Source organism: Gobius niger (assembly GCF_951799975.1).
Source record: "Gobius niger genome assembly, chromosome: 11".
NCBI classification, from domain to species: Eukaryota; Metazoa; Chordata; class Actinopteri; order Gobiiformes; family Gobiidae; genus Gobius; species Gobius niger.
The window spans coordinates 33,591,445-33,616,541 of NC_136862.1; the positions used below are offsets into that span (position 1 = coordinate 33,591,445).

The following is a 25,097-nucleotide window of genomic DNA, read 5'->3' on the forward strand; positions in this document are numbered from 1 at the left end:
AATCATAGTTCATATTTGTGAATGAGAATAAATGAGCTCAGCCAGTGTGGAGTCTGGGTAGTCAACATAGGCATTAGCTTCAGCCTACACCTGTTTGTTCAGTTTGTATGTTATGTTGCTGCTTTTTTCAGGCTCACTGGGGTAGTGCTTTTTCAACACCAGAGGGCGCCTATACAATGTAGCCTCCCAACACCTTGAACACATTTGGGGGGGGGGGGGGCTGTGGTTTTGGCAAACTCAAATAATGGCCTATTAACATTGATTCTACACAGACACAGAATTGGGAATGTTTTCTTTCGTAGTCGTATGCTTAAATAGCTGCTCTTGTGACGTGACTCTGTGACCTTTAACTTCAACAGAGCCTCGTCCCGTTTCAAACCAAATGATGAAAAAAAAAAAAAGCAACAAACAAAGCAAGAGAACATAGTTTTATTGATACAATTATGATAAATGAACTGAATGTTTTTCCATCAAACTCAAAGGAGTCATATGTTTGTATAGTCTAAACCTGGACTAAAGCAAGGACTGAACCAGGTCTAGTCCGGTCTCTCTCCTCGTCCTCTGACCTGCAGTGCTTCTGGACAGTCTGGAGGAGTTTGAGGAAGCGAGAGGCGCATGTGTCGACTCAAGAGTTCAGTATTTTTAATTTTGCCCGAAGGCGCACTTTGGCAGGAAGTCTGAGGGAAGAAAACCCGCAAACCTTTAACCCCCAAAAACCACAGACGGGAAATGGCTTTGTCCTGCTGCTCAAGGGCCCACTTTTACAGATCACTTCCACTCATTCATTCATTGATCCACGTCACCGCCGCTCAGTGATGCACCCGAAACAGTGCTAAACACGCAGCAAAAGAGACACAAACATAACTGTGATGAAAAGGCGACATAAAAGCTACAAAAGAGTGACAAAAACGTGACGAGAACAAAAACGCAAAAAAAAATGCCACAAAAAAGTGACAAAAATCCAACGAAAACATGAGAAAAAGCATAAAAAATCAATGAAAAGAAGCGATGAAAAAACAAAAACACGACAAAACAAGCTACATAAAAAGCAATAAAATAAAGAGAAGAAAACATGACAAAAAATGCTTAAAAAAATAGATTGAAATGTGATTTGGGTAAAGCTGAACTGGAGGAAATGCGCTTGGTAAAAAGGGATTGTTGTGTTTATTTGATCGTAGGTGAAGCTCATGTTCTGCTGGACCTAAACCTCAACACTGGGAGAAAGAAACAACTTTATCCCCCTCAGTGTCTCGGAGGGCAGAAGAAGAATGATCCAAAGGAGAACAGGACTTTTTTTAGACAGAATTTTAATACAAAACATCAATGGCAGAATAGCCATAATTATTTTGATTGAATCGTTTTTGCACAAAACATTACATTTACCACAAAAGCAGACATACACTGTAGAAAATGATCAAATATGTATTGTAAAGTCAGGCTCATGAAAAGCACAAACACTCATCAGTATTTTGTTCAAAAGGCATCTCACCTTTTTCTGAATCAGAAAGTCTTCATCAGAAAGTTTTACCACAGATTTCTATCACATTGTTGATAAAATAGGATTAGTGTAGTAATATAAAGAAGGCCCTATACCTGAGTTTGTCTAGCAGTGGAATGAAATTTGTTTAGTCCTCCTTTAGTATATTGTAAAGTCAGATTTTTGCTTCTAATTAAAAAGCATTTTTATCAATTTCATGACGTTCCCGGCGAGTTGTCCAGCATTTCTGTGGAAGTGAGACCCTGAAACTTTCCAACAAACCCAACCTTGTAAAGAGTCAGGACATCACAGTACAAGCGTGTTGGGAAAGGTAGTTTGGAAAATATTACTCCACTGGCTTCCTCTTTCAGTGTTGGTTATAGAAAACAGATCAGGTATAGGACCTTTAACACAACGCAAAAGCTCCGCCCCATCGAGAAGTGGGGTTTAACATGTCATTAAGTCAGTTAGTGAGTCTTTTTGGTGCAATACTGGCGCGATCTCCTCCAGGTTAGGCTAAATGGGCTGCTATGTGCAGCGGAGGAATATATTAAAACTGTGCAACAAAGGGGACTCTACAAACTATCGAGGCTAAAGCACCGGCCTTATGTGAAATCAGAAAAACTCCCCAGGGCTCCTTAAATGCAGCAGACAGTCGGTCATGTGGACTAGGCCTGCTCTGGCTCTGTCAGTCCGGCATTGATCAAATATAAGCATTCTTGCTTTATGGGAAAAAAGGTTGACGTTAGTGTGTATTTGACCTTTCAGTGACCCAGTGGGCAGTGGCTGTATAGGTGGTTAGCTTGGCGCCACTACTTTCCATCTAGGTGGCTTCTATGACGCTCCGGGACCAAGCTTTTATAGGGTTTCTGGTAGGTTTTCTAGAGAGACTTTTGGTCTGATGTGATGGATTCGGGGAACAGGCCAAAACAGTTGCCGGAACACTCTCATTAAACACCATTATATCAGATCAAATATTTGCTGGATCCTCCTAAATAGTTCCCGGATCCTTTACCCTGAAAAACTGAAAGGTGGGGATCAAATTAAGCACTGTACGTAACCATGGAGACAGAACCATCAGCAGTGAAATCCCACCAGAAACCCTGAAAAAAAAAGGTCCTGGAGAATCCTGAGAGTCCTTTTTTCGGCAAGAAATGAGAAAAGCAGGTCACGCTTCTCTACTTTCTACTTTGGCAGGAGAGCTGGAGAGTGTCTGGTAGCAACGGTCGCTGTGAGGTATGATTGGACGATGACTGTTTTGGGGCGGGGCTTTTGGTCGATTGAAAAACCTCTATATTCATAAATGTTCCACAGTTAATTGTTATGTAAATGTTCTACAATTCACTCATTCGGCACAGATTCAGCATAAGTCCACAGTTGATCAGCAGCGGCCATCTTGGATCACATAGCACATAACATCATACAAAGTTCACATATGTCTTTAGTCCGGGTTTGGGCCAGGGCCTTGTGGAGGAGACATATCTAACGAAAGCAACTTTTGGGAGTTTGTATAACATTCCCTCGTTTAAAACCGACCTGGAGTAATATTTCCCTTCAGTCATGCAGTTTGGAGTAATCGTCTTCACCCTGGTCTGATCTCTTTGTTGCATCATAGAGGGAACATGATTTGAAACTGTCCTTCACATTTTGAAAGCGGCCTCATGAGCCGTCCCTGCAGAGGAAGTGTGTTAGGCCTCAGTGTGGGTCAGCTCGTATCTGGGTTTGGCCTCTTGTTTCTGGCCTCGTTTCTGAAGCAAAATCAACACCAGGAAACAGAACCAGCCGCTGCAGAAGAAGACCAGCTGTAGACCCAGGAACCTGCAGCACAACACACCGGGTCAGTCCTGGTTTAGTCCCGTCTTAGTCCTGGTTTATCCCCGGTTTAGCCCAAATTAATCCCTGATTTAGTCCTAGTTCTGGTCCTGGTTTTGGTCCCGGTTTATTCTTGGTTTACTCCCGGTTCAGTCCTGGTTTTGTCATGGTTAAGACCTAGTTAAGCGCTGGATTAGTCCTGGTTTTGTCATGGTTAAGACCTAGTTAAGCGCTCTATTAGTCCTGGTTCAGTCCTGGTGTAGTCTTGGACCAGACAGTACCTGTGTCTGAAGAGGTCCAGGTCGTAGTAGAGACAGGAAGTGTTGCGTTGGCACTTCCTGCCCCAGAGCAGGCAGGTGGTGTCGATGACTCTGCCGTACAGCACCGGGCCCGGCATGAACGCTGCAACAAACCACAGTCACGTCAAACACACACCGTACCTGCCCATCACAACATTCGAAATCTGAGGTAACTATGGCTTATATCTCTCTCTTCTCATTTTGGTGATTTCTCCACAAAACTATCTGTCTCCTATAAGGTAGCATGTCCCCTGATTAGGACATCGTCCTAGAATGGGATGATGGCATTCACTGTTAGGCACCAATGTCCGACAGGCCCCGGTCTGTGCCTCCTCTGACTTGCTACTGACCCAGGACTCTGAAGAACATGTACTGAAGGCCCACAGCGAACGACTTATCCTCCACTGGCACCGACCTGAAACAACACAACAGCATTAGATCCGATGTGCCAGTAGTAGTAGTAGTAGTAGTAGTAGTAGTCGTAGGACCTCAGGATGATGATGTAGGAGGGCGTGTGGCAGAAGGAGGCGATGAAACACGTCAGAGCTACAAAAAACATGAATAGGATGAAGAGGTGTGAGCACGGACTCCCACAGGTCCCTGGAAACGCCCAGCCCTCAGGACCAAAACTCAAATCCGGGCTGAAACTGGGGCTAGATTCAGGGCTCAGCCCGGTGGTGGGCAGGGCGTGCGGAGAGATGCAGTCACAGTTTGTATAGTTCTAAAAACACACAAGAAACAAGAGTCATGAGGGAAGGAGGGGTCAGGGAAACTGAACCCAACATAACAATGATGAACAACAGGACTATTATTTGTGACCGTTCAAAGTGGAGATTGCCTTTGGAACAAATGACGTCTTATATATGTCTTTGTGGGCCACTTTAAACTTTAACATGAGTTTGGGCAATCCTGTTCATATTTAAATGTATTTATTCCTATATGACCTTTATTTAACCAGGAAAGTCCCACTGAGACTAAGAATCTGCTCTGAATAGGTGAGAGGTTGGACTTTCCCTTCGACATGTAACATTCACATCCTATCACAAATTTCATTTGTTTATTTGTGTCCCTGGTCAGTCGGGTTTGGGTTCATAGGTTGCATTGTTGGCTCGATTCTAAACTCTGGTGGATAAAGGGAGGACACAGGGGGTCAGACTCACCGTGGTGCGGCCGCTCTGGGGGTGGAGTTCCTCGCTGGTGCAGCCAGCGTGACACGGCGACCTGAACTCCACTCCATCAGAACCACACACCGGGTTAAAGGAGTCCTCAGGACACAGGCATGACCCACAGGGCGGACCAGAGACTGGGCCGGAGAGCGGGTTCAGAAGTGGCTCTGGTCTGCACAGAGAAAGAGATGACGGTTATTTCCTCAGTCAGAAGCACCTGTGGTCTTCATGAGCCTTTCTGCATCAATAAAACTGTCCACGGGTTTTGGATTACAGTGGGGTGTGAAAGTTGAAGCAATGGGAAAAGGAAATGATTTTCAAAAGCTATGAAGTCACACATGAGACACTCCCATGACAGAAAAAAACAGGCTTCTTCCAATCTTTAACATAAAAGTACAAAAGGAAAGAGCAAAAGTCTGGACACCTCAAACTGCAGCTCTCGGTCCATCGTGGATTATGAAGCATTTGCTTTTGAACTAGCGTCAGAGTACAGAGGTCCGGTTTACCGTGGGTAGACTCCGTGCACCTTCTGGGTGGAGCAGCCGATGAGCAGCAGCGGCACCGCAGTCAGGACGCACAGGGACACGGACACGAAGCACATCCGCCCGGCGCCAATCACAGCCAGGGCACGCCGCCGCATCACCACTCCGCCCAGAACGATGCCCAGGATGGAGAAGGGCAGCGCCACGCCCCCTGCAGGACACACGCAGACGCACGGCAGCGCCAAGTTAATAACATTGATAAGAGTTACTTCGGGTCTGAAGCTTAAGACGTTGACTGCCAATGACGTCTATAGACGTCAATTAGGTTGTTTAATGGGAAGAGCTGCAGAAAAGCCTTGAGCACGTCTGGTGTCAAAATCTTAGTTGTGCTGCCTAATGCTGCCACCTAGTGACTCAGTAAAAGAACTACAAGTTATTTTATTGAGTCACTAGCATTGCTCTTTCATTTTCTCAGCTTTTTGGTCAGAAAACAGCATTTTGGGTGATTTCACCTATTTTCTACAGACCATAACTAAAGAATGGAAAGAGGTACAAAGTCTAAGGCACAGAGTACAGAGTCTAATCTTTCTTTTGGTGGGTTTCGTGTTGACATAGACCTAAATTATCTGTGGGTCTTGAAAAAACTGTCAAAATCCTGAAAAGCCTCTGGCAGTGGGGAGCTCTCTGATTTGAAAATGGCGGGCAGTCAATGAGTTAATATTGAGACTGCAGTTACGTGTAAGACCTGAGGTGGCAGTAGTGAGCATAAAATGATCAACTTGCACCTTGGCTCAATCCGAAACCATCAAATTGTATCCTCTAAGCACTAACACTAGCAACTAACTCCTTAACCTTTCATGGGTCGACTGTTAGATCTGTGCAGTTTGGGAACTAGAGCTTCAGCAGCATTTTGAACAATACGTCCGTCCTTAAACAGGGGAAAGGGAAGTGACATCACCAACAGCTGTTTTTCTTCTTCTTTAAAGTTATTGGTGGAGTGCAGGCCAAACAAAAGTGCATGTCGCCCCCTAGTGTCCAACAACAACATAGTGTCCAAACAAAGACATTTAACGAGAAAAATAAATCCAAATGATCCAAACATTTCCCTTTAGTGTTATTTTATTTCAGCAGCTGTTTCATAAAGCTACAGCAGCAAATGATCCATGTGGCTTAAGTTTCTACTAAATGAAACAAAAGCATTTAATCTGTTTCCTGAGTTTCCTCTTTAACACTGACATGTGACTGAGCTGTGGGGACGACAACGTGGATTTATCACTTTTATAAAGTTTGGCTTGTGCAGAATCTTAATTTTTAATTATTATTATTTTTATTATTAAATGTGCACCTGTCAATCAACAGTGGTTGCGCATGAATCACTCGAGGGTGGGGGCGAGGGGGGTGGGGGGATTTGGCCCAGTGGCTTGTGGGATGGCACATAGCTCCTAATCACTGGTTAGTTAGCATCAGAGGTCCCTATGCTAAAGTGGCTATGATAGTTAGCATCGGAGGTCCCTATGCTAAAGTGGCTATGATAGTTAGCATCGGAGGTCCCTATGCTAAAGTGGCCATGATAGTTAGCATCGGAGGTCCTTATGCTAAAGTGGCCATGATAGTTAGCATCAAGGCTCCTTTTCCTAACCACTTCCTAACTGACTTACCAATTCGGAGGCAACTTGCCATGGCGGATGCTGACGCACATCCGGTTTGGCGTAAGAGCTCTTAGCAATGTGACCGTTTCGGAAGCAGCCCTAGTCTCTTTAAGCTCTCTGTGTGCTATGCCCTGCCCACAGAGCTGGGTGTAACCAACAGGTTTAGGTAAAGCTGAGCACACACAATAACACTATCTTGCCCAATTTTACAAACTAGAACCACACACACAAACAGAAGCCTTTCTTTGCAACAACTTCTTGCATCTTGTGAGGTATGAATGAGCCTTTATACTATTTGTGCCGTTTCTATGGTAACAGTAGCATTTGATTTAGCCCCGCCCTGGATGAATATTCCCCCCACAGTGGCATTGGTTTAGTGCTGACCGATCATCATGTTGGAGAAGGCCGTGGTCTGGTTGAACTGGCGCTCCATGAACTTGGGCATGAAGGTGGCGAGTCCCGACAGCACCGCGGCCAGGCAGACCTGAGCCAGGACCACGGCGAGGTACACCGAGGTCCTCAGGGTCCGCAGGGCGGTCCGCGGGAAACCTGAGGAGCACGACAAGCGTCACTTACAGATTTAGTGTGGAATCTGTGGTTGAACTCAGAGAAATGATGGTTGAAAGTGGAGCTTGCGGTAAGTAAAGAGACTTCCACCTCCTGAAGGATTCATCACTTGGACTTGCCCATCTACACAGTCGATATAGATATAGCTCAACTAGAACGTCGTCACCTTCAGATCAGGCGTTCTGAGTGGAGGTGGCTTTTCCAAACGTCTATAATCAAGTATATGAAGCTTCTAAAATGTAATGTGTCAGTGTTGAACTGTGACAGCAGGGGGCGCTTTATTAGAGGCATAGGGCTGATGTATTCACAGCATTCATGTTAGTCGGTGCTTCAGAGGACGCTCGTTTGAGAGACAAAAATCAGCAGAAAATATAAGTAAATGTATAATATATAATCTGAGTAGTACACACTTGTATCCGCTGTTACCTACGGGTCGCTTATGCCTTACTTTTTTGGCGCCTGCATTTTTGGCCCGTACATTTCCTCACTCTCACTGTTCTGATTGGAGTTCCTGAGTCATGACTTGATGGATGTTTCCGGATCCTGCTGCGGTCACATACTGTAGTCATGTGTTTAGTTCATAAGGACTTACTGCGGATGAACCCGAGCAGAGTCGTCTCAGGGCAGCTCTGGCGCCGTTTCCAGTCGTCCACCGCCTCCACCTCCGTCCCATCCTGAAACAAGAACACACAAGGTCTAAACCAGGACTGAACCTGGACTGAATAAACCACAAAAGTACATAAAAAACTTCATGTCCTTTTGAGACATCAAGTATATTCAAGGTATTTCTATTTTTATTATTATAAAATTATTGTTTTTTTTTGCCATTTAACTCGCAATTGTACATTTGCATATCTTCAAACAATAATTACAATATTTTATCTTATACGAGAGATCATGATTTTTAGTCTCGACCGTAGCCTCCTCACGGGGGGGTCGGCGGGACCGTCTTGTGGCTACAAATGTAACTTACCACCAGCAGCATGGAGTGAATAAACCCCCCCCCCCTTTCATGTGTGAAGCACTTTGGGTGTGACTTGTGCCATTTGAAAAGCGCTACACAAATAAGATACAAATAAGAAGTTTAGTTCTCAGGTATTTAAGTCAAAAACATTTGTATATGTTTTTTCTATAACTGAGTATCAAAAGTATTGTGATAGTTTCCGATGCGATACACGTATCACAACCAAGAAGGGCAACACTTATACAGTACCCTTGATACATTGTACCTCATTAAATTTAGTACAATGTACTGTGCTCTGTAACAATGTGTAATAACTTGTACCTATGAGTTAGATACACAATGGAGTAATATGTATTTGTAGTTTGTAGGTACATAATGTAATAAGACATAGTTCTAATTCTAACCTTAAGCCCTAACCCTGAGGGTCTCGTGTCCTAATACTTTATGTACCTACGAAGTACTAATACAAGTTATTCCATTGTGTATCTAACCCATAAGTAAAAGTTATTACAGATTGTTACAGAACATTACATTGTACTAAATGTAGTTAGGTGCTGTAAAATAAAGTGATACCCAAAGGAGTATTGCGATATGTTGCAAAATGATATTTTGTCCCAGCCCTAATAAATCCTTTTTACTGGGGCTGGGACGATACTCTTTTGTCACGATCAGCAGGAGGAAACGTGTGTTTCTTTAGCCGTTAGCTCTAAGATAAAACTCCACATCAGTGTCTGACTGTGTGATGTTCTCTTCAACTATTCGTTGAGTTGTGCAAGACGTCGCTATTCCTTATTTGGAAACTATCGAGAGAGGAAGGACCACGACCTCCGGGACCGTACTCGGAGTGACAGTCACTCACATGCAGAGACTATATGTGCCCTGTGGGGGTCGTGAGGACCACGAATCTGAGAAACCACTGTAGAGAACCTGTCCCAGGCAAACGGCTCCAGGCGTCTTATTCCTGGTTGTCCCTGTTTTGTCATGATGTAGTCCTAATGTTATGTAGAGAGATGATCAAGTCAGGACATGTGTTAGTCCAGGACCAGGTCCAAAGCTTTTTACACAACACATCTGGATTCAAGCCAACTTTCACTTTAACAGGAAGCTCCAGCTGCAACTCAGGCACAGACTGAGTCTTTTACAGCTCCAAACACACTATTGTTACATCGGAAAACAATGTCTGGACACAGAGGACAGAGGAGCACCCCTTTGTGACATCACAGAGTGAGCGGTCACATCACTTATGGCCTACCACCAAGAAACCAATACCGTTACAAAGACGCACATTCTGATCAATTCCAGATGTGTTCAGTGTCTTTGTGCAAAATCACGCCTACTTTTCCCACCGGCAGGAGACGCTTTTCTCCTGGAACGGGGAAGTTTATATCGCCTTAACTGTGAGGAACTTTGCCAACTCCGGTTCTCCCCCCTCCTCTCACTCCCCCTGCAGTGAACGCAGACCATCCTTCACTCCTGTTTGTTCTTCTACAAAATCCTTATTGACGTGTGTAACTTGGAGCGGGAGAAGCTCACCACAGCAGACTCGCATAAGCCGTGTGTTTGTCAAAGGCGGGTTTCTGAATGTTGGAAGTGTGTGGTAATCAGCTGAAACATCTCTATCGCTCTCTTACACTTTGTTCATCTGCTTCCTATCCTGATCCTCCACCGAGCTAACATAAGTCCCTCATACTCCACCTCCTCTTGCTCCCCTTTACTGTGCAGCTGTTTCAATAACACGTAAAAGAAAACAGAAATAACACGTTGTTCGGCTCGTGTGGCTGCAGTAAAGCTACGGCGACTGTTTTAACCTCCCGATGAGAGGCTTAAGTTTAGCAAAAGACGGAGAGGAGACTGCAGAAGATCCAAAGATTACTTAAAGAGGCGCTAGCAGCTCGAAACACAGCTCCTGCTCTGTTTTTGTTATTGTAACGTTGGTAAAAAGGCTCTAAAAAGAGGAGTTTGCACAATACACTCTTTAAAGGCTCTATACCTAATATTTTGATTACAAACATTAGTTGTGGTCCAAACTCATTCCTAGCTTTCCTATTCTTCACAGGAGGGCGTTTATAGGCACATTTCACAACTTAAAGGGTCACTTTTCACTTTTGTCCCGATATGATACATATATGTACAAGTGGATCATTTATGCTTTTTTTTTTAACATTTGTGCAGTTTCCGTGTCTTTGCCTCTGGAATATTAACTCTGAGATGATCGAATGAGATTCTCCAACATGAACCCGACACAGTTCACCCCAGAGACGGTGTCGAGACTGACCTCTTGGGGGAGCTCTTTGGGGAAGAACATGATGGGCACCGCCGTCAGCAGCAGCAAACACGAGGCCCCCAGGAAACCCAGCCACCAGGCCCCGACCCACCGGAGGTCCCCCGGCTCCAAGGACACCTGGTCTGAGAGGGAGCGGGTTAGACAGGGTTTAGGCCGAGTTCAGTCCGGTTTAGTCCTGGTTTAGTCCTGGTTTAGTCCTGGTTTAGTCCTGGTTTAGTCCTGGTTTAGTCCTGGTTTAGTCCTGGTGGTTCTGTCCTGGTTTAGTCCAGACCTGAGTCCACGGTGTTGAAGTCCACAAAGATCCGCAGTGTGAGGGCACTGGTCATGAATCCGAAGGCGGGTCCGATGGAAGTGACTGCGAGGAGGATTCCTGAGGAGCAGAACAGAACCATTAGTGGAGGAGCAGCCGTGCTACTCCGAGCTCTCAACAAGGCCACCACCAAGTAAATATGAACACATTTTCACAGTGAAATTTCGTATTGACTCTGTCTGTTGTGATGCTAGAGGGTTTGTAAATGCGTTCTTTTCATCTTCAGTCGTCGCGTCACTCGTTTGTTTCGGTCGTAGCAGTCGCACAAGTTCTTTTCGCCTCCTGTTCTTGTTAGGCTCTCTGGCTCAGTCGCGTTCACAAAGCCAATGATCCGATTCAGAGTTCGTTTTAACTAGAGACCGAGAACCATGTTCATGTCTTTGTTTCTCATTAAAAACGATTTATTAACCGCTGGTAAACTTTGTCTTGCTAAATATTTCGTAACTAGCAGACGACTCTTTCTTTTATTACATTTAAACGGTCATGCTTCATGATATTGACAAAACTTGTACTTTTTTTGTTTTTAAAGCCTATATTTTCAACCGACAGGTTTTTAAAGGCTAATTGTTACGTCATTTACTAATTACATGTAGAATAGACTGCCCGATTCGACAGTAAAATTTATGAAATCGTGTTATTTGCTGAAAAAGCGGAACCCGATGGCTGAATGTAAAATGACTCGATAGTTCTGCACATGAAGTAGTGCAACTCGACAAGCCGTCTGTTTCCATTGTACACCGGTTCTAATGAGCAGGTGTTGAGTTTGAATAAAGTGGAAGTATTTGTGTTAAATGTAATGCAGAATGTCATCATCTGTTTATGCTGAGATTTATTTTGAGAAATACATTTAGAAACTTCTTTTGTGTCTTCTTGCCCGGCAGTACATTGATATATACTATAGTAGTTTGTTCTAAATACTACATCTATTTTAGTTTGAACCCTGAGCGAGCTTTAGGCCTGTGGTCTGTGTGCACGAGGTCATGGGAGGTCAGGACTCAGTAGTGAGTGTTTTTAAAGTTTGGGGTTACATTTACGGTTTCCACCTGATATTTAAAACAACCACAGCCCCAAAAGTGCATGTGTCTTCTCTCGGTGTCGGTTTTTCCGTTTTTCCCGTCACTCAAACATGTCCGCACACGTCGGCTCAACTCCCGCCAAAGTAAACTGTGAAAACCATCCATCTCTCGACAGATCAGATCAGTCTGACGTCAGTGATGGAGCTGTGCATCTCCTCAGGCTGACCCTGGTTTAAAACATGTCCCCCCGTCATCTGTTGGTGGGTTGCAGGTTCTAGAATGTGATGATGTCACCAGACCCGGTTTTTCCTGTTAACAGCTTTACACTTTCACAAGTCGTATCTAAAAAGAAAACGCATGAATTACAAAAATGATCATTAATGTCAGTCACTGGGTCCACGATCTCTCTGTATAATGACCAAAAACTTGCTCTGGCCAACGACTAGTCGGCTAAAAGGGGGCGTGGCATGGCGCTGACAAAACAAACTCCTAGAATTACATCCCAAACTGCACTCATAAGACATCAAACTCATGCTGTAACTACTACGATAGGCTACATATATCAGTCACAGTCACATGAATCTCACCTCTCAGCTCCCTGCCTCACTCGCATCTGCTGCTGTACATGTGCTGTCCATACATCCATATAATCCAAATAAAGAGGTAGATCCATCATCATCCCTGTCTGCCTCCGGACAGTGTCTCTGACTTGTCTCTGTTTGTCGTAATGTAAACACGAGCCATGTGCTTTATTGTCAAATGCTGAATCTGTTCACGTTACGCGGCGCTCCTTGTCTTATTTATCTCGGGAAAAGCCAGAATGAAGCGCAGAAAGACACCGCGGGTCCATGAGCTGCGCCTGACGGTACAGTTGGCTTTCGTTTGGTTCTCCCGTGTGCTTTAGTGGAGCCGCTGACAGAGGACAGGGACTGGCGTTTCGGCTGTTTCACTGTTCAACCAGCGCTTGGGCGCGGTTCGGATGGACAAGTGTGAGTGTGCCCTTAAACAACTGTAGAAGTCGGGCCTATGAGGAAACATCTCAACAAGACACAGAGCCGCTGATCTCAGCTGTGAATGTGCTCGCAGGAGACGCCTTTCACACAAACAATTCAAACGTCACTCTGTCTCTGATATACCTGCTTTATAATGACACACTAGCCCAAAGTGAAAGAAAGACCTGGCACAGGAAACTGGGAGCAACTGAAAATCAGGGTAGAGGAGTGTGGATATTACCCAGGTAGAGGAGTGTGGGTATTACCCAGGTAGAGGGTGAGTATTACCCAGGTAGAGGGTGAGTGTGGGTATTACCCAGGTAGAGGGTGAGTGTGGGTATTACCCAGGTAGAGGGTGAGTATTACCCAGGTAGAGGGTGAGTGTGGGTATTACCCAGGTAGAGGGTGAGTGTGGGTAGTACCCAGGTAGAGGGTGAGTGCGGGTATTACCCAGGTAGAGGATGAGTGTGGGTATTACCCAGGTAGAGGGTGAGTGCGGGTATTACCCAGGTAGAGGGTGAGTGTGGGTATTACCGAGGTAGAGGGGGGAGTTGCGTTTGCTGGAAAAGTCGTCGATGTAGGAGATACCAAAAGGTTGAATGGGCACCGCTCCGATTCCCAGCAGTAATTGACCCAGTAGCAGCAGTGGGTATGCCCCCTGGTGGCCGCTCGCCTCGTGCTCCCCACAGCTCTGATTGGATGAGGATACGGTGCGATCTGATTGACAGAGGCCGGTGCTGTTACCGGGCACTGAGGAAACAACACAGAATCAGTGGACAAGAACTTAGTGCAATGACAGTGCCTTTTGAAAGTACTAATACACCTTGAACTTTTGCACATTTTGTCATGTTTACAACCATAAACATAAAGATTTTATTTTGAATTTCTTACTGAACGTTCTCACACAAGTAACAGACAACTGTGAAGTGAAAGCTAAATGATACATGATTCCGTTATTTTTCAAAAAGTAGAAAAGTGAAAAGTGGGGCTTGCATAAGTATTCATACAGCATTTTCTGAGTGCATTAAATTACCTTTATAACATTCCTAATGACGGCAGAATGTTCACACCTTGGCCTAACCATTAAATAGAGGCCACCTGTGCGTAATCTACTCTCAGTATAATTACAGCTGTTCTTTTAGGCCCTCAGAGCTGTGGTCGGAGTGTATTGGTCACTAAACAACATCATGAAGGTCAAGGAGCACCAGAGAGGTCAGGGATAAAGCTGTGGAGAAGTTTAAAGGAGCGTTAAGTTACACAAAGATTTCCCAAGATTTAAACATCTCCCAGAGCACTGTTCAATCCATCATTCAGAAATGGAAAGAGTAAAGCACCACTGCCAACTTACCAAGTAACGGCCGTCCACCTAAAATATTAGATCAAACAAGGAGAGCACTGGTAAGAAATACAACCAAGTGCCCCAAGATCACTGTGGAGGAGCTGTGAAGTCCTGCCGCTGAGTTGGGGGAATCTGTACATGGGACAACTATAAGTCGTATCTACACAAATCTGGCCTTCATGAACGAGTGGCAAGAAGAAAGCCATTATTGAAAGGAGGCCATAAAAAATCCTGTTTGAAGTTTGCTAGAAGTCATATGGAGGACACAGCTCCATGTGGTTTGGTCAGATGAGACAAAAATGCAACTTTTTGGCCCAAATGCAAAACGTTATGTATGGAGCAAACCTAACACTGCTCATGGTCCTGAGTGCACCATCCCCAGTGTCAAATATACGGGGGGGAGCATCATGCTGTGGGGCTGCTTTTCCTCAGTGGGGACTGGGGAGACTGTAAGAATAGTTGGGAATATGGATGGAGCCAAATACAGGGACATATGGAGGAAAACCTGCTGGAGTCAGCAAGAGAACTGAGGCTGGGGCGGAGATTCACCTTCAGCAGGACAATGACCCTAAACACAAAGATAAATCTTCAATGGAATGGTTCAATAAAAACATATTAATGTGTTAGAATGGCCCAGTCAAAGTCCTGACCTAAATCCTATTGAAAATCGGTGGAATAAACTGAAAACTGCTGTTCACAAACGCTCTCCTTCTAATGTGACAGAGCTGGAGTTGTTTTGTAAAGAGGAATGGGCTAAAATGTCAGTCTCTACATGTGCAAATCTTGTAGAGTCAGACCTCAAAAGACTTGTGCTGTTATTGCAGCAAAAGGGGTCCCACAAAGTATTCATTCATGCTGTATGAATACTTATGCACACCCCACTTTTCACTTTTCTATTTTTTGAAAAATAACAGAATCATGTATCATTTCGCTTTCACTTCACAGTTGTCTGTTACTTGTGTGTGAACGTTCAGTAAAAAAAAATCAAAATATCATCTTTATGTTTATGGTTGTAAACGTGACAAAATGTGCAAAAGTTCAAGGTGTATTACACCTTTCCAATTGTAAGTTTTATGGATAAAGCTTGTGTTAAGCATTATAGTTTTACAACAAGACAGTGGTAGTTCTATGATGAAATGTTAAAAAAGGTGAATTTAAAAGGGACTGCATTTGCAACAGGCAGAAATTCTGCCTCTATAGAAGCCACGTTTTGTGACCCAGGGCCATTGTTGGGATCAGCCCCAAACTGCAGAAGTAACAACAGAAGTAGTAGCAGTAGTAGGATTAGGAGTAGCTGCAGCAGTATTTGTACTCACCACTGGCCCGGTCTGTGTACTCGTACGGTCCGTAGATAAAGTGTGGGACGGTCATCAGAAGCGAGGCCATAGCGGCTAAAACAGCTCCTCCAGCGATGAACCGCGGCCTGTGGACTCGACTGCCCAGAAAACTCACGAAGACGATCAGCACCGTGTTGCCCACCTGCAACAGTACTGGGTTAGTCCTGATTCAGTCCTGGGCTAGTTCTGGTTCGGTCCTGGTTTAGTCCCGGTTTAGTCTTGGTTCAGTCCTGGTTCAGTCCTGGTTCAGTCCTGGTTTAGTCCTGGTTCAGTCCTGGTTCAGTCCTGGTTCAGTCCTGGTCCCGTCATAGTTTACCTCGTTGAACGCGGCCAGCAGACCGGCCCGTTGGCTGGAGAGCCCGTAGCGCCTCTCGATGGTGGAGATGGAGCTCTTCATGTATCCAGAGACCAGGAGCTGAGAGAGCTGCAGCGCACTGTGGCACAGCACGAAGAACTGACACAGGGAGAGCGGAACCTGGGTGTTATCTTTAACAATAGTATGATTTATGACAAGCAGATAGGTTCAGTTGTGATTTTTACCAGCTAAAGCTCCTCAGTAAGGTCAAACCATTCTTATCCCAGCTGGTGCCAAGCACAGCAGCATGTCTCCTCTCTGACACCTCCAGACGCTCATCTATCACCCCAGTCCTCCACTCTCTCCACTGGCTCCTGGTGCGGTTTATGTGCAAGTCCATCAATGGTCTGGCCCCAGCCTACCTCGACCAGGTATATGTTTTGGGCCCGACCTCTGGGTGTGGCCAAAGCGCTGACCTGTGTCTGATGTGACGTGAACAGACTCTGAGCTCTGATTGGCAACGAGAGAGTGGACAGCCCTCACTTTTGGAACGCAGGTCATACGGATTTAATATTTCACAATTTCATACCACTGTTCAGGGGTTATAGGGGATATTAGCATTTAGCTTCTGTTAGCGGTAGAGGTTTCTTTTCTGTTTTAATACAGCTTGGCTCTTCTGAATGATTCCATAAGTCCCACCAGAGGGCAGTATTTGTCCACATTTGTTCTCATCGCGGCTCTTGAAACTTTTAATGACGATCTGTACAGCGTGTTCCTCCGTGGGGGCGGCTCCCACAATAGATGCATGTGTGTGTGGTGGAAACAGAAAGTCTGCGGTGTAGAGTCGATACGTGCAGGTAGATCATGGCGTGCACGGTCGGGTCGCTCTATGTGGAACGAGTCAGAACTCTGCCCTCCTGAACACACCTCGCGGATCACTCCCAACTTCAGTTATTAAAGGTTTGCAGTCCGGTCATTTGCCGTCCACAGGCCAAAGCTGCGGATTTTTTTTAAATCACAGTTGAAAACACATCTATTCGGACGAGCTTTCACTACGAAGCCACAAACTCGACTGTTGTGGTTCTTTATGGACATGTTTTATTCTATTGTTTTATTGATGTTTGTGATTCTTGTTTTTACTTCGAAAAGGGCCTTGGTGCATCTTTTGGCTGTTGTAAGGCGATATAGAAATAGTTGTTGTTGTTTTTTAGCACATATTAAGCCGTTGTCACAGGTCACCTCTACTCGTGCTTGACCCTCTAGATGACCTGAGGGCGGTGCAACCTGGGCCCACTTCCTATCGGCTGATTGTTTTGGAGTTTTTGTGGTGAGACGATCATCATCATCATCATTTATAAGTATAAAAAGACATAGATATATAGATATCTAAAAATCTCAACACAAACAGATTCCAACAATTATGAAAAAATATCTATAAGTAATTAAAACAATATCAAAGTGAAATGTAAAAATAAACATCTTTCAATGAATAGGTTTGTAAAATAAAACATTTGAACACACCACACCGGACTGTACCCATGGCCTAATTTGCAGCCGTTGTCCCACACTCTCAAACGTCCTGGCCTATTGTACATGTTTTTAGTGGTAGGGGAAAACCGGAGTACCCGGAGGAAAACTACACGACACGGGGAGAATATGCAAACTCCACACAGAAAGGCCCCGTCCAGGTGGGAATCAAACCCGGGACCTTCTCGCTGTGAAGCATGAGCGCTAACCGCTGTGCCACCGTGCCAACCATTTCAATAAATGAGTAAATGACAAACAGTTGAGATGGAGCAGATGGAATCATGGGAAGAGTTGTACCTTGACATTCTTGAAGAGGCTCCGGGCGGCCATCTTGAATCGGACCAGGGTCTCTATGACATCACCACTCGGCGTCTGAGGAAGAGGGAAGAAGTCAAGACCTGTACTTCGGTCAAACTGCTATTTCAAACAAAACAACTGGACTCAGGTCGGCGGTTTTAAAGTGACCACGGTTATAAAACGGAAGGTTAATCGTCTGACACCGCGGTCACGTTTCATGAGCCGTAGTGTATTTGTATATAGGCTGGAAAAGTAGGGTAAATACTACCCACAAGACATGAAGAAAGCTACAGGTTCAATAATCCAATGTGCAGAGCTAATATCATCTCATTTTGTGAAGGAAGAGTCCCAAAAGAACCAAGTGCGTTTGTATGTTGCGGTGAAAACTAAAGCAGCTCTTTTGGAACTCTTGTAATCACGATGTGTTTTTCTCATATTTATCCATCTCGATTTTCAATTGGATTTTATTATTTCATTATTAAAGTGAACAACACATGCAGCTGATTCATGAACCTAAAGGTCCTATATCATGCAAAATCGACTTTTTTGAGCTTTTAGCTATGTTGTTATGCTATTTCCTTCTGAAAAAACACCCCACAGTTCTCAGCACTCCCCCTGAATCCTGCTCTCCTGGAAAATGACTGAGTTGCTCAGTTGTGTCGTCACAGCGGAACGGAAGTGCTCGACGTCTGTAATGTAATGTCTTAATTCTATGCTTATGGCCTGATTTTAATTTTCCACTTCCAGGTCCGCCCTGCCCCTGCGGACAAAACAAACGCACCCACTGAGCATCTAAACAGTCATGTTTGCACTGGGGAAGCTGTAAAGAAGGAGCTCTTTCTAACCTACTCTGGACACGCCTGTTCTTTTTTCTTACCTAACGATAATGTCACAGAGAAAAGGAGCAGGACTTTTTTCAACCTTCCTAAAGAAGAGGACACTCACCAGAAGTTGGAATTTCTTTCCTGGATTCAGCGACTATCACCAAAATAGTGTTTTTCTGTGACTGTCTCTGATGGATGTTTGGCCAGAATCAAAGTGGATTCACTTTTATAACCAACGCGAGTCCTATAATGTAAACACCCAATGGAGTGGTGAGTCAATTCAAACACGTGTTAGCGTGTGTGTGCTAGCATGTGTGTTAGCGTGTGTGTTAGCATGTGTGTGTTAGCGTGTGTGATTTAGCCATTTATGAAGCTGTGTTGCAAATGTCAACTCCTTATAACTGCATCGTGAAGTAACTTCACTTTTTGCTGTGTATTTATATTTCTACTATTGCAAAAGTTGTATGAGTGGAGAGAGGGGGCGGAGTTAACTGAATCCAAGCGTAGTGTCTTCTGGGTTTGAAAAATACCTCCAGAAATTACTTATATTTATCACAAAAAAAAATACTCCATAGTGGTACAATATATCACATAGATGCCTATACTTTACTTTGGGTTGGCTAAAATAACTTGCCTGGCTCCTCCTCCTTCCCTGTCCATTCCACACAGGGAATTAATCTGGTCACGGAGCAATTGGCGCAGTTTGAAGGGGCGGGGCCTAACGCGCGCAGATTGTCAGTGAAATAAACCAACTAGCGATTAGCGGACGTGACGACAGCTGTGTCCAATTCAAAAAATATGAAGTGAATATAAACTCACACGGAGAACGAGAGGCAATATCCTCGACTGCATCATCCATGATTAGTTTTGGCTAATGTTAAAGATATCTGAACCAACAACATAATGGTGCAGCGAGTGACGCAACCTCGTCATTTCTCAGTGACGGTCGTGATTGGTTCGGCCTGAGCCGCCGATCAGACACTTGTTTACCGGGTGTGGTTTATCAGGCTAAAAAATAGCAGATACAGATCCTTTAAAGAGGGGGTTTTATGCTTTTTTCAGTCACATAGCACCAGTCTATATCACACTACAATGATGAGCAATCCTTCTGTTGGTCTGTAAATGCAGTAAATTAGAATAACTGCCTTGTATAAAATGTCTCTCTCAAAATGGCTGTAGTGAATGTCTTGAAATAGGCCTCTGTCTCTTTAAGAACCTCTGAGCCTTTCCGACACGCCCCCTCCACACGCTGTCTGTGGCATCAGTGGGGAGGGGCTTCTGCTGAGGAGCAGTGGTTGGTTACTCGGCTGGTGACGAAAGCTCGGAGGCGTCTCCAGGAGGTGGGGGCGTTCCTAGGAGGACTCAGGCAAACCTATCCCTAAAATGGCCGCCATCAGAGTTTTTACAGATTACTCAAAAATACGCAACACTTCAGCCATGTTTTTAATGAGGGAGTGACAGAATAACATGATGGAAAGCTTGAAAAAGTCGATTTTGCATAACACCCCCCCTTTAAGACAATGCTTTTATACAAACCTCGGCTCAAACAAACACAAAAACCTTCCTCCAGTTTTGTTAACAAGTCTCCACCTCCTGTGAGCTGTGTTTTACTCACACAGATCTTTTACATATTTTTAGAAATTAGCTTTCAAATGAGGCACTGCCCCGGACAAAAGGCTGTCAAGAATAATGAAACAAAAAACTGGACAAAAAAGCAACGAAAATGCAACAAAAACATGACACAGTAAAGAATAAAAAGATACACTCTCTTTTTTGTGGATCTTAGCTTTCAAATGAGGCATACACGGGCATATAGGCTGTAAGAAGCTTTTAGATTTGGGTAAAGCCGAACTGCTTGGTTCGGGTGGGGGTTAAGAGGTTAAACAGAAATCTTCCATCCAAACTCCAAAACTAGGTCCTGCTGCAAACCTGTCGATGATTAAGTCCATGTGGATTATTGAGACTGACCGAAGTGGAGATGGTGATTTCATTTACATTTGGATGAATTGCCCAGCCCAACTCGCGGACACATGGGCGTGTCCGAAATATTAAAACAATAATCCCAATGGATCCTGGACCACATTATTACTGTCATTAATGGCCTGGCGCAGAGACGCACCCTGTATATCCCGTCTGAGCAGAAATGAGGATGACGCACTTTCCAACACTGCTTTGTTTCCAGTGTTGATGAAAGTAAAAGTGCAAGTGTTACACCACATTTGCTCCAGTTTGGCTTTACCCAAATCTAAAAACCTCTTGGAAAAAACGGCAAAAGGAACATGAGTATGAATGTAGGAATGTTCAACAAAATAAAACACAATAAACAAGCGACAAAAACATGATTAAAAAGTGACAAGGAAACAACAAAAGAGAGACGAAAATGCACCAGAAAAGCAACAATAACGGCAGAAGAAAGTGGCTAAAACACAACATTTAGGCGTCAAAAACACGATGAGGAACTACGAAAACACCACAAAAAAAGACACGATCAGTTTGGGGAAGTCACAGTGGCCCATAGACTGTAAGCTCCAGTTGAGAAGCTTTTAGATTTGGGTAAAGCTGAACTGGAGAAAATGTGCTGGGTTAAGGCGAGGGTAAGAGGTTTTTAACAGCACCGCACAAACACCGGTGCTTCCCCCGAGAGCTGGGGGGACTGAGGCGTGGAGTGTTTCCTCTTCACTCTCTCTCTACATTCACATCGGGCACAGCCTCGGACATCTTATTAAGGACCAACTATTTCTCCCACTGTGAGTGAAACACTGTCCATGTCTCAAATATGTCAGTGGTCCCACCAGAGGTTACATTAACCGAAAATTCTCCGTCATTTTGAAGGATTGACAATCAAGCCATAATTAAAATAAAGACATAGCTCTGCTGTTGTGAAGCAGCTTCACTGTTTCACTTGTATCACTGCCTAGCTAGCTAGCTAACGTTCTGGGTGCTAACAACAACACGGGGAAGAAAACCACGATGCAAATGTGGTTAAAGGCTAATAACATCCTTCCCATCTGTGTGCAGCTTATATAGTCTATGAAAATGTCTTTAAAAAAGTTTATAATGCGAGGTTAATTCTTGAAGGATAAAAAATAGCTCATGACGGATGTTTTATAACCCTGCCCGTCAAAATGAAGGAGAGAAATGATCCCGAGCCAAACCACTAGGTGCCGCTGTAGCGCTTGAGTGTTGGGCTCTCTTTGCCTCAGAAACGTGATCAAAACATCAGTGGCTTTATTCCATCATATCTAAACAGCAAAAGTCTTAGGGGTCATTTAACAACAAGGCTAAAGGCTAAAGGCTAAAGGCTAAAGGCTAAATAGCAAATAGCGAGTGCAAGCTGGGAAATAGAACAGAGCTTTTTGTGGACATGTAGCACTGAATGTAGCATTTACAGCACAGCCCAAATCTGACACTTAAGTGATGTTTTACAAACGAGCAAACGCCCGGGAAATCAACCCCTGGTCATGAAGATATTGGCTAAAATGGTACAAAGTGGGTTCTCCGTGTGAAGCCCCTGTGATGAGGAAGAAAACTTCATTTGTGTCGCGCTTTTCACACACACAAAGTCACAAAGTCTTCAGTCAAAACAGACAGAACACATGACCAGGAATATTTGGAATGAGAACACGGGATGTGTCACAGTTTAAAGAGGCGGCTTCACACACACGTGTACGCACGCACACACACACGTGCGCACACACACACGTGCACACACACACACACACACACACACACACACACACACACACACACACACACACACACACACACACACACACGTGCACACACACACACACACACACACACACACAGGCGCGCGGCTGGTGTTGAAATGATTCCATAAGATCCTTCTCGTCCCAAACAAACAGAATCCTGGGAAAACAATTAGAGATTTTCTGTTGGATTTGTTTCAAAAGCAGCGTCGCTCTCACATCACCAGTGCTAGAAAGTAAGAGTACTTGCACTTGTACTTTACTCCAGTACATTTTTGGGATTATTACTTTGTACTTCATTTTAGAGCAGCGTTGTGTACTTGGTATTTCCACACTGACCGGTCGGTGAATCTAAGCTGCAGCAAAGTCACATAATCCAGTCCGAGAACGACTCCAGCGCCTCGTTCACACTCCTGTATCTCCCAGATGCTTTTGCCCCACATTTCCCTTTCTTTGTGAAACATAATCAGTAAATCAGATCTGAGAGCAGCAGCAGCAGCAGCAGCAGCTCGGGCTGTGGCGTGTCCACATTGTACAAACACACATATCAGTTTGTCCAAACAGTTTCCTGAGAGCCGCTCCTGAGAGCCGCCCGAGAGCCGCTCCTGTGGGCATTTTGAGCAATAGAAAAACAGATGTGTCCAGATGTAAAGCTGTGTTTATGTTGTAAACACAGCAAAAAAAACATACATTCAGCTCATTTTGGATTGAGAGACAGAAGGAGAATCTAAAGCTGACACGGGCTTAAAGGAACAGGCCACAGTTCTTCCACACTGTGATCTGTTCTGACCTGAGTTTAGACGAGTTGATCTGTACCGTCTGGTCTTTGTGCTGTGGAAGAGCGTGGGCGCTTCCAACTTCACCCCGTTTGGAGCCATAGGAATATACTCGGAGAGGCCAAATGCTAACAACATCTTTGCTCTTTTTTGCGTGACTGAGCGCACGCACAGGTACACATCAACTCGTCTAAGCTCAGGTGGCCTGTTCCTTTAACACGTTTAAATCAGACCAACCAGAAACATGAGGTCGAGGTCAAAGTCAGAGACTGATGTGAAAACTCACTTTCAAATTCCACACATTCCAACTACTTTGTTTACTCTGGACAGTCACAACAGGAGCTACTACTAATACTACTACTACTAATACTACTAATACTAATACTACTACTAATACTACTACCACCACTACCACTACAGTTATAGTAGCACTAATAGCAGTAGCTGTCAGTGTAGTAGTAGTATCTCTAGCATTATCAGCAGTTGTAGCAGTAATCCAGATGTTGTCATTGTTTGTTTCCTATTGCAGCAGTGCTGGCTTTGTCTTCCTTTAGTCCTGGATCAGTCCTGGTTTAGTCCTGGTTTAGTCCTCCTTTAGTCCTGGATCAGTCCTGGTTTAGTCCTGGTTTAGTCCTGGTTTAGTCCTGGGTCAGTGCTGTGTGTGTTATTGCAGACACACACAAGGTATGCTCCTTTAGTCCTGGGTCAGTCCTGGTTTATTTCTCAAAGTCTTGCATCTGTTGTGTGCGCGTGTGTTCTTGCAGACACTTACATTATCTCTCTTTCACTCCTCCTTTAGTCCTGGTTTAGTCCCGGTTTAGTCCTGGTTTAGTCCTGGGTCAGTGCTGTGTGTGTTCTTGCAGACACTTACATTATCTCTCTTTCACTCCTCCTTTAGTCCTGGTTTAGTCCCGGGTTTTGCAGGGACTTCAGTGAGCTCCTGGTTGGATCGTGTCTGCGCGCCAGTGTCAGGAGGAGTCCGCCCGGGGAGAAGGAAACGGGGGGGGGAGGGAGGAGGGAGGAGGGAGGGAGGCAGAACAGCTGGAAAACAAACTGAGTAGATCTGTCCTAAAATAGTCCTAAATCGATCAGTCGTGACTTCACTTAGAGCGGACTAAACCAGGACTGATCTGACCGTCCCCCCCGCGCGCGCTCCCGCTGCGTTTCTGTTCGATCCTTCTCATGACGGAGCAAAGTTCAGTCTGATTACAAACAATAAAACACTGTTCTCTCCGGGCCCATTGTGTTCAGGCTTATGGTCCTTTTAGATTTGTTTCTTGTTTACATTGTTGCATTTGGAACTTACACAGCGATGTAAAAGCACTTTTCCACAGAGAAGAGACAGCGCCCTCTGGTGACTGCTGGTGGTTCTGTGCTCCGGTATGGAGGAGAGGTGTTATTAGAAATATGTAGAAATAAGTATGTAGTTTAACTCTTAACCCCCACCTCAACCATTTTCTCTAGTTTGACTTTACCCAAATCTCAAAGCTTCTTGAAGAAAAGAATCAAAATAGCAACAAAAATGAGACGGAAACAAGAATGAAAATGTGAACAGACCGAAAGAAGAAGAAAAAAAAGACACACAAGCAGGAAAATGGAAAAAAAAAGTGACGGAAAAGTCACAACAAAGCGAGGGAAAAGATTCTTTGAGATGAGCTTTGTTTGTCTTAGCTTTCAAATGAGGAGTTACTCTGGGCCTATAGGCTGTAACCTTTTAGATTTGGGTATCCATCCATCCATCCATCCATCCATCCATTTTCTTCCGCTTTATCCGGGGCCGGGTCGCGGGGGCAGCAGTCTCAGCAGAGATGCCCAAACTTCCCCATCCACACACACCTCCTCCAGCTGTTCTGGGGGGACCCCGAGGCGACACCAGGCCAGCTCGGAGACATAGTCCCACCAGCGTGTCCTGGGTCTTCCACGAGGCCTTGTCCCACTAGGACATGCCTGGAACACCTCCCGCGGGAGGCGACC

At 44.7% G+C, this 25,097-nt stretch overlaps 1 protein-coding gene across 1 annotated transcript; it reads right to left on the bottom strand.

Annotated features, from left to right (window-relative positions):
* Positions 1-1,651: 1,651 nt before the first annotated feature.
* slco2b1 (solute carrier organic anion transporter family, member 2B1) lies at positions 1,652-24,101 on the bottom strand. Its single transcript, XM_079566406.1, has 15 exons — positions 23,995-24,101; positions 17,814-17,888; positions 16,011-16,148; positions 15,674-15,836; positions 13,553-13,768; positions 10,972-11,070; positions 10,692-10,822; positions 8,045-8,126; positions 7,270-7,434; positions 5,261-5,447; positions 4,749-4,926; positions 4,077-4,309; positions 3,939-4,003; positions 3,571-3,691; positions 1,652-3,295 (listed from the first exon to the last, which is right to left on the bottom strand). Exons 2-15 carry the CDS (start codon positions 17,844-17,846, stop codon positions 3,166-3,168), a joined length of 1,941 nt encoding a protein of 646 aa, XP_079422532.1. The 5' UTR covers positions 17,847-17,888; positions 23,995-24,101; the 3' UTR covers positions 1,652-3,165.
* Between the last annotated feature and the right edge of the window lie 996 nt (positions 24,102-25,097).